At 43.6% G+C, this 17,753-nt stretch overlaps 3 protein-coding genes across 7 annotated transcripts in view; 1 reads left to right on the forward strand and 2 right to left on the reverse strand.

Moving 5' to 3' along the window:
• The window catches only part of CIITA (class II major histocompatibility complex transactivator), a 40,538-nt gene extending 38,164 nt beyond the window's left edge, over positions 1 to 2,374 (reverse strand). For both annotated transcript variants that reach the window (XM_010719422.4, XM_010719419.4), the window contains exon 1: positions 1,936 to 2,374. The gene's annotated coding sequence lies outside the window, so the exon portion shown is untranslated. The remainder of the gene's footprint in view (positions 1 to 1,935) is intronic.
• Positions 2,375 to 2,502: 128 nt separating this feature from the next.
• TVP23A (trans-golgi network vesicle protein 23 homolog A) lies at positions 2,503 to 11,914 on the forward strand. Of its 3 annotated transcripts, XM_085237602.1 has the most exons (7): positions 2,503 to 2,836; positions 2,939 to 3,018; positions 6,940 to 7,084; positions 7,972 to 8,061; positions 9,580 to 9,705; positions 10,970 to 11,099; positions 11,488 to 11,914. In XM_085237602.1, exons 1-7 carry the CDS (start codon positions 2,828 to 2,830, stop codon positions 11,547 to 11,549), a joined length of 642 nt encoding a protein of 213 aa, XP_085093728.1. In that variant the 5' UTR covers positions 2,503 to 2,827; the 3' UTR covers positions 11,550 to 11,914. The 3 variants fall into 3 exon arrangements, with proteins under 3 accessions (XP_085093728.1, XP_010718075.2, XP_085093729.1); XM_010719773.4 differs by having other exon boundaries at positions 2,503 to 3,018; XM_085237603.1 differs by having other exon boundaries at positions 2,503 to 3,018; positions 6,940 to 6,976.
• A 687-nt stretch (positions 11,915 to 12,601) lies between these two features.
• NUBP1 (NUBP iron-sulfur cluster assembly factor 1, cytosolic) lies at positions 12,602 to 17,273 on the reverse strand. 2 transcript variants are annotated; one of them, XM_085237598.1, is made up of 11 exons: positions 17,151 to 17,251; positions 16,958 to 17,059; positions 16,727 to 16,863; positions 16,550 to 16,618; positions 15,959 to 15,991; positions 15,607 to 15,697; positions 14,986 to 15,140; positions 14,248 to 14,358; positions 14,021 to 14,123; positions 13,267 to 13,350; positions 12,602 to 12,773 (listed from the first exon to the last, which is right to left on the reverse strand). In XM_085237598.1, exons 1-11 carry the CDS (start codon positions 17,182 to 17,184, stop codon positions 12,721 to 12,723), a joined length of 972 nt encoding a protein of 323 aa, XP_085093724.1. In that variant the 5' UTR covers positions 17,185 to 17,251; the 3' UTR covers positions 12,602 to 12,720. The 2 variants fall into 2 exon arrangements, with proteins under 2 accessions (XP_085093724.1, XP_085093725.1); XM_085237599.1 differs by lacking the exon at positions 16,727 to 16,863 and having other exon boundaries at positions 17,151 to 17,273.
• Between the last annotated feature and the right edge of the window lie 480 nt (positions 17,274 to 17,753).

The raw sequence follows: 17,753 nt of genomic DNA on the forward strand, positions 1-17,753 counted from the left end.
TAGCATGTTTTTCGTCTTGGCACAGCACCACCTTGACACGAAACGACAACAGAGTGGCACGACGTCCCGACAGAAATTGCTGGGTCAGGCTCTTGATATTAGTGTAGGCTGTGATCGGAAGGGGCAGAGTCAGGTTTATCAGTTTTCCCAGCAACAAAACTGCCACAGGCTATGCACCAAGACGGTAAAGAAGATGAGGAGGCAGAAAACCACTACCAGACCTTTGCCTGGTCCAGTTTTCCACCCCTCACCCAACTATGCCTTCCTTTTCTCTTCATGCCTTTTCAGGAGAATCCCACAGTCTATAGCATTGATAATTCTCTATAATAGGAAGGCCATTATTGCCCATTGATTAATGGCAAATTCACAGCAGCAAGTGATACAAGTTGTACTTGTAAAGTGGTATATTTATATTTATGCTATAAATCTTAGTAATTAAATGAAATCTTAATCTATTTCATAAGTGGTCAAGATTGTACTGTTCACAGACCTGTCTTCCCTCAAAACCAAACCACAATTCTTAATTCAGTGTAACCACATATTCAACTTGCCATTGAAGCAGCATTTGAAGATTTGCTATCTTTATTGCTGATCTTTCCAGAGTTGAAATAATTTGTACTTAAAATCACTGCAAAATTGGTAGTCCTACGAAATCCTAGAAAACACCAGAAATGTTTAACAAAGAATTTTTTTCTAATAATACCCAAATTAATTCCTTTACAACAGTAAGTTGCAGACCACTTCTAAACCTGAGGAAGTCATTTGTCCAACGATTCGTCTAGTGACCAAGGGATTCTTTCTAGCTTCTAAGTTATTTTAAAAGAAGATGATAACCCATAAAGTACCTTCAATAATCACAGAACATATTTTGACATACCTTTAAAGAGAATATCAATAAAATAACTTGCATGGTATAATGACAGTCATCTGTGGGATTATCTAACAGAGTTTGTCAGGAAAACAGACAATCCCTGCAGTGAATTGCTGGCACAAGAACTGGAGAGAGGGAAAAGTAAAGGACCATTTATCCATTTTAAAACAAAAAGAACAAACCAAACCATGTGTTCTGTTTCTTGTTTTCAGTTGTATCATTCCGATGCTACTAGTGAAATCAAATAGCAGTAACAGAGTACCAAATCAGATACCAAATGCAACTGACTAATCGTCACCTCTCCCACGGAACTATTGTCTTTCCTGAAAAGGAACACAGCATGTGGTATTTTCTTTGACCTCAGAATAAAAATTCAATGACTCAGACAATAGAGCAATATTATTGAGTCACTAAATTCAAACAATCCAGCTTGCTGGCAGAATAGTGCAGGGGGTTGGACACCATCTCTAAAGGTCCCATCCAACCCCAACAATTCTGTGATTCTGTGTGACACACGAAAGAAGAGATGATACAGCAGCTTAAGTAACCAAGCTGTCAGACAGAGAGGCAAGACCTTCACTACTGCTTCTAAGTTAGAAACCAGCTCTATTTAAGTTGTTTGCAATACATTTCTCATAAACCACAGTGCCTGTTGGTATGGTAATTATGTATGTAAACTTCAGGCACACATAAAATTCTTTAATAATTGTACCTGATGATAGGTCTCGGAGATTCTCCCTCTCTTCCTTGGGAGTGGGATCATTCCCAGTTATTCCTATGTTTGTAGGCTATCCATCCCATTACACGCTCTGTCCAAATCCTTAACACAATTTTGGGGCACTTACTGACACATTAGGAAGTGTTGACCTAACCCTGCCAAGGTCAAAATGTAACAACCATCACATTAATGTTGTCATTTCTAAGTATGTAACCTGTGTTAGCTGTGAATCCTACTGAGAACAGCTCTACCAGACCTTCCAATACCTTAGTTATACTATCAGAACTGTACTAATACTGGGGCTTGCACAGAACTACTTTCCAATTAACGCTTTTTAAACATTTACCTGGGCAGCTTTTGGATTTCCACTGTTTCATTTGGATATTAGTCCGGAGAAGAGGTGGCTCTGTGCAGACCTTATGACTTTCTATAGCTCCTGAAAGGAGGCTGTGCTGAGGTGGGGTCGGCCTCCGCTCTCACATAAGGATGAGAGGTGATGGCCTTATGTTGCACCAGGGGAGGTTCACGTTGGGTATAAGGCAAAATTCTCAGTAAGAGCGGTCAGGTAGTGGCATGGACTACACAGGGAGTGGTGCAAAGCCCATCCCTGGAGGTGTTCAAAGCCGTGGAGATGTGGCACTGGGGACAGGCTCAGCAGCACTTGGTGGAAGGTTGGCGGTTGGACTTATAGGTCTTTTCCAACCGTGGCGATTCTGTGATTCTATTTTACAGAAGACAGGTAAGATGATGCTTATGTAACATCAGCAAAGCTGTCCCTCGATCCTTCACTTCGTACCCACCCGACCGACCCGTTTCTCAGCCATTCTGAGCACACTCCGGTTCCCCTACCCATATTCGGAAGCCTTTCTCCGTGCTGCTGCCTTACAGCCGAACAACTATCCCGCAGCTTCAACAAAAGCAGGCTGAAACACCATTAACTACAGGACGGGAATCCCTACGCCAGGCTCGCGGTGCCGCCGCAGCGCTCCAGCCGCTCGGCCGGGCTGGGGGGCGGCCCCGTTCCCTTGGGGGGCGGCCGTGCGAGCGGAGGAGCCCCCGGCCCCGCGCCACCTCAGCCCGAGCCGCCCGCCCGCCCACAGGCGCCGCCGCGCACCTCAGCGCGGGCAGCGAGGCTCCGCCGCGCCTCAGCCCTGAGCGGGCCGCGCCCGGGGCCGGCGGGATCCTTCTCCCTCTGACACCTCCGGGCGTCGGCGACCGCCACGCCCGGCAACCGCGGCATGAAGCAGGTAGAGGCGCGGGCGGGCGGCGCGGGGCGGCGGGATGCGGCGGCGGCGCGGCCTCCCCGCCCCTCGGCGCTGACGGGAGCGCTGTGGGGGTCCCCGCCGCAGGCGCTGGTGGACGACACCGAGGACGTGTCTCTGGACTTCGGCAGCGAGGAGGAGCTGGCGCTGCGGAAAGCCAAAATCAGGTAACGGGGAGCGGAGCGGATCGGGCCCCGCCCCACCACCGCAGGCTCTGCTCCCGCCGGCCGCTGCTGCCGCGTGGCGCTCGGGCCACGTTCTGCGCGGGGGCGGCTGCAGGGAGGGTCCTGACATACCGCCCGATATATGGCCCCGACACACCGCCGCGACACACCGCATCGTTCTGCTGCTTGGAGCTGAAGGGCCCCCAGCCAAGGTCTGTCACAAGATGAGGTGTATCGTAGCATATAGAACGGCTTGGGTTGGAATGGACCTTAAAAACCATCCAGCTCCAACCTCCTGCCATCATGGGTTGCCACCCAGCAGATCAGGCTGCCAGGCCCATGCAGCCTCCACAACTTCTCTGGGTAACCTGTGCCAGTGCTTCGCTGCCCTCTGAATAAAGGCCAGCTCCTTCAGCCTGTCTTCACAGGAGAGCTGCTCCAGCCCTCCGATCATCTCATGGCCCTCCTCTGGACCTGCAACAGCTGTCAAAGGGAATTGCCTATACACACTCATCAGTACCTCATATAATCAGCTTCTGTTGATACTGCTCTCTTCCCTCCCACCATGCTCCAGATGACTGTGGTAGATTGCAAGATTAGCATGTCTTGTAGGCATAAATAAAATAAGGGACACTAAGCCTGCACAGCTTATCGGAGGCACACAAGCAGTCATGCAGCTTTACAATACAATTGCTCAGCTCTACCAGTGTCTGGTGGAATGTCTCAGCCCTTCCACTGCACTAGACTTGCAGCAGTCTGGCTCCATGGTGAGCTGCCATGACACAGCATTAACATCCCCTGAACTGTTTTCTGTGTTCTCTGCCATGGCAGCAGGTTTGAGGAAGGTTTGCATTCTGTTCTGTATTATGGTGCAGTTCTAGAGCAGATGGCTTGAATGGAGGTGACTAAACTGGGAACTAAAACTTGCAATTGTTGTTGTGCACAGCTTCACTGTGGAACCAGACTGGAGTCCCGTGGGAAGTGGAACTGTGCTGAAGTGCTTGTTTCAGGCCTGTGGCACCAGCCCTGTACTGTAGAGCTCTGTTCTGCAGGTTCATGCTCCCTGATAACCATACCACAGTGGGCTCACTTTGTTTAGATGCTTATTTTACCAAAAACTGCTCTTCTTTCTTACCCTCATTGTGACAGTGCTAAAGGATAACCTCTTATTTTATTGAAATATTTTGTGCTGTAGAATACAGAAATGAAACTGCTCAGATTCTTTGGAAATAGAAAAACAAACTTCTCTGTGAGCAATCATGTGCAAATGAGCCTGGTACACACCCAGGAGCTGCAGAACTTCATTGCCTATAAGAGGTCATAATGACATATTCTGGACATTTGCTTTTATTAAATTTTATCCCACTTTCATACATCTTGGACTTACTCAGAGTTTGCACAAGCCATGGCAAGTTGTACATTTGTGATTCTCCAGCATGTGTGCAAGTGCTCTTTAGAACCAAAAGGTGCACAGATAATGGTGCAGTTGGTGGCTGCTTCAGTTAGGAGGAGAGCACAACCTTGCACAACTTGCAGCTCTGTGCAGTATCAAAACATTTAATCAGGATCAAGCAGGAGCACGTGCTGACTTCTGTTTCACGTTAGTCAAGTAACACAAGATGATGGAGCCAAAGGGTCTGGTTGCTCAAAATTGGCCTAAATATATCTGAAGTTCTGGACAGGAGGTGCAGAGAGTGGCATGCAGAGCTGCCGTGGCGCTTGGAGCAGGTACCTGGGCAACACTGGTTCAGTGGTACATTGTAGGGCTGACCCAGTTTGATCCCTTAATGCAGGGTCCAACTACATTCATAGGAGTTCATTCCTATCCTAACAGGCATCATCCTTGCAAATGGAACAAAGTTATTAATGATATAGTTGGTAATAGTTTAGTCTTATGAGAAGTTAGTGTGCTTTTAAAGCCTACACTGTCTCTGTTAGTACGAGAAATCATGTTAGTTCATTCAATTTCTTAATTGCTACCATATTTCTGGGAACTGTATTTTTAAAAAATGTATCAAGTACAATTGAAAATGTATTCACTGAGAGCTGTATAGCTTATGTCAAAAAGCATGCAGAGGCTTTGCCTTCACGCTTGAACAGTTTCCTTTATCTCAGATTATTTGGTCAAAATTCCGTTCCTATATGGTAGAAGCTGTAAGCTTCATCTGGTGGCTGTAAATTAGGGAAATGTTAGTTTGCTCTGCTAGATGAGGAAGCAAACAGAATGAACTGGATTTGTTTAGTTTCAAAATTATTATTAGCATAAATATGTGCACATTTTCTGCGAATGAGGGAGTCATGCAGGGAACATCATACCAGTGCTGAGCAGTCTGACTCTTCCTCCTCTAGGACCTGCAGATGTGCCTCTGGCCTGATATATCTCTGTATATCTACAGCTATATCTCTGTATCTCTGCGAGGGGCTTGACTCTCTGTAGTCCCCATAAAAAGCATTCGGGGCTGTAACAAATGTGGGCCTCCTGCTTCTCCAGAGTGCCCCCAGCATAACTATAAAAGCTGTCTGCCCTGATGCTCTCTAGGGTTGCAGCCTACAAGTAGCCTTTATTACTACAACATACTATTTGTGCAGCTGAACTCTTACATCATGTTGAACAAGAAGTACCAAGGCAGGATCTGCTTTTGGCAGCTCACAGGATTCCTTCTGCCTGTGTAAGAAAAAACCCCTTTCATTTCATGTCACGTGTTTATCTGTAAGTCAGAAGTTTTTGGAAAGTCTGTGGTTAGTGTGGGCACAGCAGTAAATGCAGGCTTCAGCTGTGTGTCATTCTTGCTTCTCCAGTCAAGCATCTTTACTACAAGCACAATATTTCCATTATGTAATAGTGAATTTCTACAATAAATAGGTAAATAAATAGGTATGGAGTAATAATATTATAATAAAGGAATACATATAGTAAGTACTATAATTTAAACTCCATTCAAATTTATGAAGATTTATAATATGCATATGAAATTTTTAATTATACATAATAGAATAAGAAATAAAATAGTCAGATAGTTAATGAAGGTTTGGGCCACACTACTGTTAGTTGCTTAAAGAGGTAGAGGGGCTTAGTGAAACAATCACAGATGGAAATAAACCATCTTATTTGGAAAACAGATTTTATTCATTGTAGTTTCAAGGGAGGAAGTTATTCAGGTGGAATGGCTTTTAGTTAACTGTTGTTTTCAACTCACAGAAGCAGCTGTTTCTGTTGTTTTGCATGTGGCATATTACCTGGACTGTGCATCTTATAGCATTCCCCCAAGCCCATGTCCTACTGTACAGACCAACATTTAGCTCTGTACACTTGGTTCTTCTACTGAGATTTCCCTCAGTTTTGTTGTAGGCCAAATTTCCTTTGAGAAGCACAGCACAGATATGCTGTGAAATTAATGACCGTTCATTCAGAAGAATTGTAAACTTCCTAAATTGTACTCCCTCTGTAAAAGGAAGTGTTCACTTTCAGTTATTCCATATGAAGGTTCATTTTGTCTTATTCTATATCATTTTAATTGCAGAGAGTTGCTGGTCTTGTTTTCAAAGCACTTTGGAAAGACACAAGATCTGTCTCAATTAATTCCTTTGTGCTCTGTGATACAGATGGAGGAGCTGGGACTGCAGTGCTGAATGCAACCACTCACCAGATTCCTTCACACAGCACCACGAAGCTCGTGGCTGTGCAGGTTTTGTTCCATCTTTGAGGAAGCATTAGTACACACAACAGTTGCTGTTCTTAGCTGTAGATTGGAGGTTGGTTATTGGAAGTTTCATCACTTTGATCGTTTACCAACATCTGAGATAACAACTACAAACTGAGATGCCACTGTAGACCAGAAATAGTTGCTGTACTGCACTGTCAGTATAACACTAACTGTCCTTCTTGTCCCATAACTTCCTAAGTGCTCTGTGTTGTTTTTCCAGGCACCCACTGGCCACCTTTTTCCACCTGTTTTTCCGAGTGAGTGCTATTATTACCTACTTGTTCTGTGACTGGTTCAGCAACAGCTTTGTTGCCTGTTTTGTCACTATTCTCCTTCTTCTATCCTTTGACTTTTGGTCAGTTAAGGTAAGATGATCCTGAACAGTAATTACCTTTGAAAGTGTTGTTATGCCATTAACAAATATATATACTATTAATAAAAAGGGAAGATATATACTGAAAGGGAGACAGACATTGTGATCTGTTGATTTAGTAAATGGGTCAATCCCATTTTATACAAGACTTTTATCTTAGTCACTGATGTAAGTTACTAACATGGTAGGAAAGCAGCCTTGCCACAGACAGATTTGTTTGTATACTTTGTGTATCTCTAGGAGAAAATAAAGAGATAGTAGTTTTCAGTAAGGATGGGAAAGGACCCAGAGGATGTCTATAGCTGCAGTGCTGTGCCTCACAGCCCTCAGAGAGCCCAGCTGTGGTAGCAGCACCATAGTGATGGCCCAGGGGCTTGGAGGGGCCAGCCCAGAGTCCCCAGGGGTACAAAGAACAATAAGTCCTGTGTGAAACACTGATGTGTCTCCAACATACAGTAAAATTATAGTATTGATCCAGGTTCAAAAATACTTTCTTAATTTAATTGTTTGCTTGATTCCAAGCAGCTCACTCGTTTATAATTAATTTCCCATTTTTTTTTCCAGTGTGTTTTTGGTTGGGGTTCTCTCAGTAAGAATTTATCAGTCTTTTCCAAGTAACTGAATTAGGAAAGATGCACCCTATCATTTCTTATCTAAGTTAATATTATTGTGCTAATGATCAGATTAGGAGAATGGGTCTCTCCATTCCTATTAACTCTGTCCTTAGTGGCTGTTGTGCACAAATTGACATAGGCTTTAGAAATAAGTTTAGTATTTGGTAAGAAATACCATTTTCAGACATGCTTGTCTTTATTTTAAATGTTTTCTGACAAATGAGTGATGCAGCTGCTTAATGCAAATAATTGTTTCTGTCACTAGAATGTGACAGGAAGACTCTTGGTTGGTTTACGTTGGTGGAACCAGATTGATGAAGATGGAAAAAGTCACTGGGTATTTGAAGCAAAAAGGGTAAGAATGATAATTAAAGGCACATGACAAGCAGAAAGCATGTGAAAAGCTTGTCGTATCCATACTAATTAAATAAAAAGGAACAAATGAGAACAACTTATAGTGAATCCATCTTCCCATAGTTATTTACAAAACAGAATTATCTTCAGGAAAGAACTATCTTGAAAGCAAGGCTGAATAGTTCAAATTCATTTCTTAAAAGTTAGTGTCTTTTATTCATGCTCATGGAATGTGCTGGGCAGCAGCACCCAGATTCTGGAGTATTCTAACACTGCTAGTGCTGAGCAAAGAAGCCCCATCAAATGGCACTTGGCACTGCTGCTAGGGTCAAGACTGCCAGTTCCACATTTGTTTGCTAACACAGTGTCCCAAACCCCAGCAGACAAGAGCTTGGCCGAACACCACTCAAGTGTTGCACAGTAGGTCACCCCTTTGTGCAAAGCCAGAGGTGCACACGACTGAGGTGCTGAGCCCAATGGCAGCTGCCCCAGGCATGCAGGCCAGCAGTGCCCTCTAGCAGCCCTGTGTGCAGCTGGGGCTGTACCTGCAGGAATGCAGCAGGCAGTGTGCCTGCACACCAGTAAGAGGATAGCAGACGTCAGCGTTCTGCCTGTAATTTAAGTGAAATCTAGGATTCAAGCAAGTCTGCAGGAAAGCAGAGAAGCTGGAAGACCTCCAACGTATCACAGTTTTGTGGAGCTGAGAAAGACAGCAAGAGCTTTCTTGGCACTTATGAGTAAGTGCATTGCCTACTTCACTTAGTGCAGTTTGTCAGTCAGTCAGTACAAAGTCAGCTCACCTCTGTGGGCTCAAGCCTTCAAAAACTTCTGGCAAATAGGTTGATTAACGTGAGAATCATAACAACAGAGGAAGGAAGGTATAAATAGGGTAGATTGTATTTTTGTCCTGGTTTACTGATGAGAATTCCTTTATCATGGCACAGTCTGGGCTACGCACTGTTCTCTTACTTCCCAGTCTGGAGCTCCATCTCTTGCCACTCCTCTGGCAGCTTTTTAAAATCTCCTCTGTGAGGGGGGTTTGCTTAGAAGTATGACAAGTCATTCAGCACCAACCAGCAACCAATTCCTGGTGCACTGCTGCTGCTGGGACAGAAGCTCAAGCTAGAAATCCTACCAGCAGCTGAGGTGTGCTGGAAGACAGTAACACACCCTGAACATCACAACTGTCTGCCCTTTTCTTTGGGAGGGCTGCAGCCCATTAGGTCTTTCAAGTGTGGAGTTTTCAGCTGAATTGACTTATTTTTCCCCTGAACAGTAAATGCTAGTGCAGCATCACTGCTGGTAATTTGTTGGTAATTAGTGTTACATGTAATTAAAATTCTGTTTGTAACAGTCTTCTGCGTCACACATCTCTCAGGACTTAGTAGGAATCTGATGCCAAATTGAATTAAATGTAATAAATTTATGTAAAGATTTATGTCAATTCCTCCTTTGTTGATCTGTTATTTATTGTGGGTTTTGGTTTTGTGACTAAAAGTTTCAATGATTTCCTTTCTAGGTGCCTACAATAGCTGCCTCAACTGAAGCTGAAGCTCGAATCTTTTGGCTTGGCCTCATTATCTGCCCAGTAATTTGGACAGTGTTTTTTTTCAGCACCTTGTTTTCCCTGAAGCTGAAATGGCTGGTAAGTCTGGAATTACTGAATGAACGATAGCTGACAAGCAGTGTTAGTTGAGGGAAAACCCAGAGCTGTAGTTTTGCAACGATCTTTGCATCAAGATCTCTAATGTTACAAAAATCCCAATAAGAACTTGAAATCAGAGTTTTCTGCAGTGAAGCCTGAGCTCAGGAATGCAACTTTTAGCCTGGTTTTACTATGTTATCGGCTGTCAACAATTTCATCTGTCTCAAGAAGGACATCTTAAAAGGTTGGCAGAATTGTAGCTTCACTTTTAACTATAGCAGCTTACTTTTCCCCAGAGCTACGTACCCCAAACATTGCATTATGCTAACAGGCTTTAAGAAATCATCATGTTTTCCCCTGTAAACTTTTCTATTAAGTGTCTGCATAATCACCACAGAATACATTTTGTTATGTTACTGTGCTAAGTATGATTTTGTTACTGATTTTTAAGAGGTGAAGTGCCTTGCATACATACTGCTACATAACAATACCTGAGATTACATTTTATTACTTAATGGAACAGGAAATTCATCTGTGGGTATGAGTTAATTGCAAATAATTAACTAACTGCTTTATAGTGGCTCAAATGGCATCACTAAAGAAACAACAGTTAAAATTAAACCAGCAGTTATTCTCCACCCTTAGTTTTGAAAACCAGAAATTGGACCCAAGCTAGCAATGAAGATGCATGTTGCTCATACATTGGGAAGAAAGTTCCACAAATGAAAATGCAGTAGGTTCTAGGAAACAAAGTTTCTCTGAGCCTATAAGCACCAATGGTTCCACTTATTTTTACTGCCTGCTAATTGTGGATACTGATTTGTATCTATTGATGCTCTTTGTAAACCTCCAAAGTTACAGGATCTCACTTACAGTAAGGCATTTGTCAGCAAACATATCTGCAGGCTTGCTGTGTATCTCCTTATGAAGATATTAGATATAAGTCAGGCTTAGAAGAAGTGAAATGATTATAGAATCACTTGGATAGGTGCTTTTTTCTTTTTTTTGAATAGGAGCTTAAATACTTCAACATACAGAATGACTTGAGTCAAAAATTGTACCACTTTTTAAAAAATGTATTTTCTTACAGAAAGGGATTGCTGTGTTTAATATGAATGTATCTCTTTTAAGGTTATTCATTATTTGAAGCAATACATTTCATATATAAAACATGTTTCTTGTAACACGTATGCGTATATTTTCCCTTCATACAATCTACAGCTTGGCAGCATTTCATCTCTGCTAAACTTCTGTTTGTCTGCAGGCTCTTGTCATAGCCGGTATCTCCCTTCAGACTGCTAATTTATATGGATACATCCACTGCAAATTAGGAGGACAAAAAAGCATCAGCAAAATAACTTCAAGGTTTTTTGTCACAGCAGATGTTGCCAAGAGTAAGTATTAAGTTGGTCTGCCAGCAGTAGCCCATGAAGTATCAAATGCTGACCTGCCTTATGCTGTTACAGGCTTTGGCTTCTTCCAGATACTGGTTCCTAACCCATCTTCTGGCAGGGCTTCCAGCACATCCATCTTGTGAGCTCCCACCACGGGGTTGTACCCAAAGTCACTTTGCTCTGTATTCAGGAGCTGGCTGAAGCTCCATGGCTGAGCAGCTTCTAAACCCCACGACGAATTTTCTCCGAGTTAAATGCTCAGTACCATGCTGATTTAGCACGTGGGCACTGCTGAAAGAGCTACTTTAAACCCTCAGGTTTCCAACAGCCTCTTCCCTGCGTATATTAAATGATGCTAACATCTGCCTGTCATGCTTTCACTCAACAGGACAGAGCAGGGGGATTTCAGAAGACCGCATTGAAGAACATGGGAAGACATGGACCAGATAATCATTTAAGGAAAAATGAAAGGAGGAGCAGGAGGAGTACTCATTTATTAAAGCTGTTTTTCATATGAAATTATTGAAGTAAAGCTCTTCTAGAATTGCCTGCATGAAATAATGATTTTCTATCATTTGTGCTTATAAGTCTCCTAAACCTCTCAATCTACTTCAAAATAACACTTTCCCCAAAAGGCAGCTCGCTTGTAGTTATGCAGGACTTCAAAAAGCAGACATTATCTTGAGAAAAACCCGTAAACTAAACTGAAACTGCTAGATTGTCCTGAGCATTAGAATGCAGCCAGAAGATGATCATTTGTTTAATTCTGAAACTAACATTAATAAAGTGAAAGTACCTTTTCCTCCTGTACACAACACAGATTTCCCAAGTCTTTGATTACTCGGTAAAAAGAAGAATTACAATTGTATAAGGGCAGCTTGGTTAGGGATTATTATTTTAAAAGTGCTCAGGCTTAAGATCTAGTACAAGGAAAAAAACAGTGTCAAGCAGCCACAGTTATGTTGAAGCATTCAAAATCCATTAATCTTATTCTGATTTGTGTAGTAAATAAAATTCTGTACTTGTACTGTTAACTGTAAGCTGCCTAACATCTAGGCAGTTTTAAAACCAATGCCAATTGTAAGGAAAGAGGACATCACTTTGAAAATTCCACTCTAAAAACAGATCTTTTCCACTGACAAAGATACTTATGTGATGTTCTTTCAGTACGAGAGAGAAATCTGGCATTGCAACTCATCCTACAGCAGAAGGCAGGACAGAGCCTACTGCACATGCATGCGAGAGTTTAGATAGAATGTCCCAATGTCAGTGAAGCCTATTTTACATTCAGCTTTGTGAATAAGATTTTGTCTATGCACGTTTTCAAAAGCCAACTTCATATTCACATTATCAGTGTGATGACAGTGGATGCAAATTGCACCTTTGTAACACAGATGAAGGTTTGTTTATTTTATCTAATTAACCTCATAGCAAGCTTTGAGACCAGCTGTGAATTTCAGTAATCTTGATTAATCTTTATGGAAAAAAAAAAAAAAAGAGAATGACATTAATACTAAGAATTTATTTGCAATATACAAAAAGAATACATTCCTTATATTAAGTCAAGGCAAGGCATAAGTTACTTTTCTATAATTACACATGAAGCATATTTTTATTGTGTTCAGATAATCTTTTCTTCTTGAAAATGGTGCTGATCACAGTGCTCCTGAATCCCTGGAGAGACAGGGAAAAAGTAATACATAAATACCAATCCTGCTGTCCTCTGCTGCTATCACAGGTTGGGCCTTTGTCACAGCCAAGCAGCGTTGGAATTTTGTTGGTATTTTGAAACTGTACATCATTGGCTCCTGGGGTAGTTTACATGTGATTACAACCAGGAGGCGGCAACATTACCCATACTTAGTAGGCTCCCCTCAGTGGCCTACTTAAAAATTGCTTGAGAGCAAGCAAACACACATCTTTTCTTAAAATTAATGATTTAAGCAAAAGAATGAAAACAGTTATTATATACAACTCAGTCACCAGTTTGTAAGTCTGGCATAACTAACAACCAAAAAAAGTAAAGATTATATTGCACATTACATTCTTAATTGCTATGCACGTGTACCCTGGTTTGTTTTTTGATTACGTGTGTCAGAAAACTAATTTCCAGCACCTTTAATGCACTGCAGCAGGGATTCACCTTCATGGTAATTTTAAGACTTACTTTGAATTATGTTCCTGTAAGATGACGTCGCTGGAGACTCAGGCACTTCAGACAAGAAAGACTGACCTTTGTCACAGCTTCTTCCTGGAAGGACAGGAAAAGCATGAAAACAGTGCAACTGGAAAAAAAGAGCTTGTCTTTACTTACTGCTCATCCCACTATAGTTAGACTCCTCCAATGAACCACTGGTATCCACTCTTTTTAAGAAATGGTTACGTCAGTGATGGAGCTGCAGCTCACAGTTTTATGAAGGACCTCTACCAGCAGGAAGTTTCAGTCATTACTTTGGAAGTACTGACCTGTTCCTCAAATCATTAAATCAAGTGTTCATTTCTAACAGCCAGTGGGCGATGAACCAAAGCATCTCACAATCCACATCAGAATTTGAGTCGTGCCAGTGACAGTGAAGACAGAGCACTAACATTAATGCTTATCATTTACAAGTTGCTTTTCTTTGCACAAGAATTTACTAGTTGTATTTGCAGGTGATTACACCAAAAAGACACCATGTATTTAGAGTAAGGATTATACAGCTGAAAAGACGTGTAATAAAATCCTTATCAAGATGAAACATCAGGTTAAGTAAATTACCCAGTACTTTTCACACCACGGTACGTGTGACTCAAACAGATGCTCTATGTGAAAAAGAATATTTACCTGAGACACAAAACATTTAACATTCTGTAGGTCAGGCTTCCCAGTAAGAACACCAGCACAGTTTTAAAGCTGTTGTAGTGCAACACAGTAACATTACCTATTTGAGGATCCAGAGGCACTTTTCCCAGGAGGGAAACATTTAAGTTCTGGCACATCTTTTCTGCACCTCCAGTAGTTGGGGGAAAGATCTGAGATTCTTTCTGGAACAACATAAAAATACGAGTTACTGTGCTCCAATTCTGAGAACAAGGTATTTTTCCAGAAATGTTTGATGTGCAAACAACACCGATGTAAAGAAATGTTTTAAGATACAGATAGCCTTACCTTGCAGTTTGGACATATAAAGCCACTCATGTTCTCCACAACACCTATGATTGGCAGTTTCACTTTATGACAGAAGTTGATTTCTTTCCGAACATCCTGAAGTGAGACTTCCTACAAATATGAAGAAACAACTGGACTTTATAATGAATTCCTTGTAATCAATTGGCACTGTTCCCTTTGTTTATGTTCATCACAATACCAGTGAATTTGATTTGATGCACATAATTTGAATTTCAGCTGTTTTTTTCTTTTAAAAACGTACATCACAGAAATATGCCATTTTCTATTTGCAAATCAAGCTTTCCCTCAGATTTTAAGTCTTTGTGTGACTTTTCTCCACTCCAACTGATTTATGAAAAGCACCATGCAGCTGGGAGGCAGCACTTCATTTGCTGTCAAACAGTGCACACCTTATCATTTAAATACTAAACTTACTGACTTCTGAACTTTTAGCTACTGGTGACCAAATTACAAATGCACAGTGATGCCAGGTCATATCCTGAAGAATTAATTCATTTCACTTCACAACACAGATCAGACAGCTTTTGACCGTGAACCACTCAGTGGTGCAGAAGCTCACTTAGGTCCATTACTCCACCAAGGCATCCACCTAACCCATAAAGCAGCCAGTTGCACACACAGAGCAAGTCATTCAGCTCCCTTCTCCATAATTAAACACTGATTGTAAACCAAGCACTTGCCGTGCTGCTCCTGTGAATGGAAATGAAGATCTCTTACCTGAGGGGTAGTAATTATAACAGCACCCTCTACACGCGATGCACTGAGGTACTGCACAATTGATAGGTGCTCATCTGACGTCCCTGGAGGGGTGTCGACAATCAGGTAGTCAACTTCACCCCAGTCCACATCACGAAGAAATTGTTTGATCAACCCTAGAAGAGAGGACAAGAACGTGGGATTAAATGAAATAAAAATCCTTGTATATTTCAGTCTGCTTCAAATTTTAGAGCCCAGATATGCAAATTCTTCTGACTACAGTCAACTCAGGTGCAGAAGTGCTGATTTTGCAAAGAATTAAAACAAACGAAAGGCAAAAACCAAAACCCAATAAAGCACCTGACCCCCTGTATCCATTATTCAAAGAAACTAGAGAAGATATTGAGAAAAAATTCTCTCATGAAAGTGGAAGCAGTAACACAACTATACTGTGCAGCTCTGGCTCTACTCTGCAAGAAAAATGATGAAGGTATGGTAACTACTACTGAACAGTGTCGAGTATTCGCTGCTTTTTTGCCACTGCTTACTATATTAGGTTTGTGCTATTAGCCAAGTAAGCTCATCTTCAGATATTCACTCTTCCAACCATGTAAGTTGTTGCTGAAAACCCTGAACACGTACCATTTTTTTTCGGTCCCCTCCAGATGACAGCATCGTCAGGACTACTGAGCAAGAACCCCACTGACATGACACCTAGGTTTTCCTCAACATACTAAAATAGAAGAGAAACTCCATGCAGAACGGGAGAGAAAGGGTAGAGGGGATACACTACAGGTGACCTTTAGACAAAAAAACACCTGGCATTTTCCCTGCATATTTTTAAGATTAATGAGATGTTTTCTGAGGGGTGTAAGAGACCCCCTGTCCATCACAATTAATACAAAAGCACGCTTTGCTGCTTCCCCAGTCCTTTGCTCCTTAGAACAGTGTCAAACCCAGCCAGCCACCTCTGGGAACAGCTGCACCAGCTTACCACTGGAGACCATCCTGATCCACTCTGATGAACCTGAAAATTGAAGAGATACATACAAAGTCACACTAGAAATTAATACAGAAGTTATGTAATAGATGAACAGAAGACAGAAGAGGATAAAAAGACCTTGCCTATGGATGTGGTGTTACTATATTGGACCAATTTAATTAAAAATTGCAGAAAAGTTAGATTTCCATTAATAAGTGAACTGCTGAATGCTCCTGCTGGAAACATACCCATGATTTTATATAAATACATGAAACATTTCAGAGCTGATAAGGGCACCATGCTGGTACGACTTAGGTTCAGTATTCATGGATTAGCAGCAGATGCAGAGCAGCAGCTGCCTGGCAGAACTGGTCACCCCGACTGCCTGCAACTCTCTAGCAAATGACACCATGCTGCACATCTGTATGGATGTGGATCTGAATGGCCATCTCACCTTCTCTGCTCCCCTGCCTGCTGGCTGGCCTCTCAATACACGACCTTATAGAAGCCTTAAAGCTAAGCGAAGCTTTAGTCTTATTGCACATTGGGAATGCTTTTATCTGACACATTCGGCCTCTCGCTATAGGAGCGGTCAGAGCGCACCTGTTCTCCTTCCAGACCCATCATCTTAGGGATGGACGGCCCACAGATGTCGACGTCCAGCAGAGCAACCTGGAACACAAAGCAACGAAGGCCCGTGGAAACGCGCCTGCACAGCAGGGCTCTCGATGCAAAGCCCCGCACCGCACACCGCAGCCAAATAAGCCGATGGCGCCCCACCTGTTTGCCCTCGTCGGCCGCCAGCCCGCGAGCCAGCAGCGCGCTGAACGTGCTCTTCCCCACGCCGCCCTTCCCGGAGAGCACCACGACGATGTGCTTCACGCCGCGCAGCCGCTCCCTCAGCTCCGCCGCCTCGGCTGCGGGCAGCGCGGCCGCGTCAGCCCCGGCCCAGCGCGGAGCCCCGTCCCGCGCCCCGTCCCGCGCCCCCGGCCCCCTCACCGCCTCTCTCACCCGGATCCGTTGCGGCGGCGCCGGCGGCGCAGAGCTTCTGGTTGGGGCATCCCTGACATGCGGCGGCCCGACCCGCCTGGGCGCTGCCGGTTCCCGGGCAGTCTGCAAGGGGATGCGACAGCTGCGGCGCGAGTCCCGCCGGCGGCTGCGAGCACCGCAGCGCGCCGGACCCGCGCGGCGCCGCTTCCCTCACCCTCCGGCTGCGACCCGTCCGCCACCTCGGCCATGGCGCCGGCCTTACGCCACTTCCGCCGGGAGCGCGGCGCCCTACGCGCCTGCGCCTGCAGCCGGGGGTGGCCATACCTCCTGGGCGCTGGGGGCGCTGCAGAGCGATAGTGGCCGCCCTGCGCTGATGGCGCGGGTGCTCGTTCTGGGAGTTTTGTATCTACGAGGTTATGCGTCGTTCCAGTAAAATAAACGGCATTGGTCCAATTTGCGGCAGTTTTGAGTATCTGTGGAAATCGCAGCGCTAAAATTGAGAACCCGAAGGACCCCAGCTGGGCATCCTCTGTGTTCAGCAAAGGACAGGCGATCTGATAGAGCCGAGCGTTGAGCCATGGCACTGTTCTTCATCTTTCCCAGGGGAAAATAAAACACCGCTCTAAGTAACTGTCCACATACCAAAGGCAAACTAGGAACAGAAGTCTTGAAGCACAGTTAGTTTATGGGGAGCTGGCCTCTGGGGTCGGCTGTTGACCACTGCCTGTTACACCATTTCCATTTAAAGGACCTCAGGAAAATGCTCATTGCCATGTGCTACATGCAGAATTACTTGCAGAATTCCTGATGAAACAGC

This window comes from Meleagris gallopavo, chromosome 16 (assembly GCF_905368555.1).
Source record: "Meleagris gallopavo chromosome 16, MGAL_WU_HG_1.1, whole genome shotgun sequence".
NCBI lineage: Eukaryota > Metazoa > Chordata > Aves > Galliformes > Phasianidae > Meleagris > Meleagris gallopavo.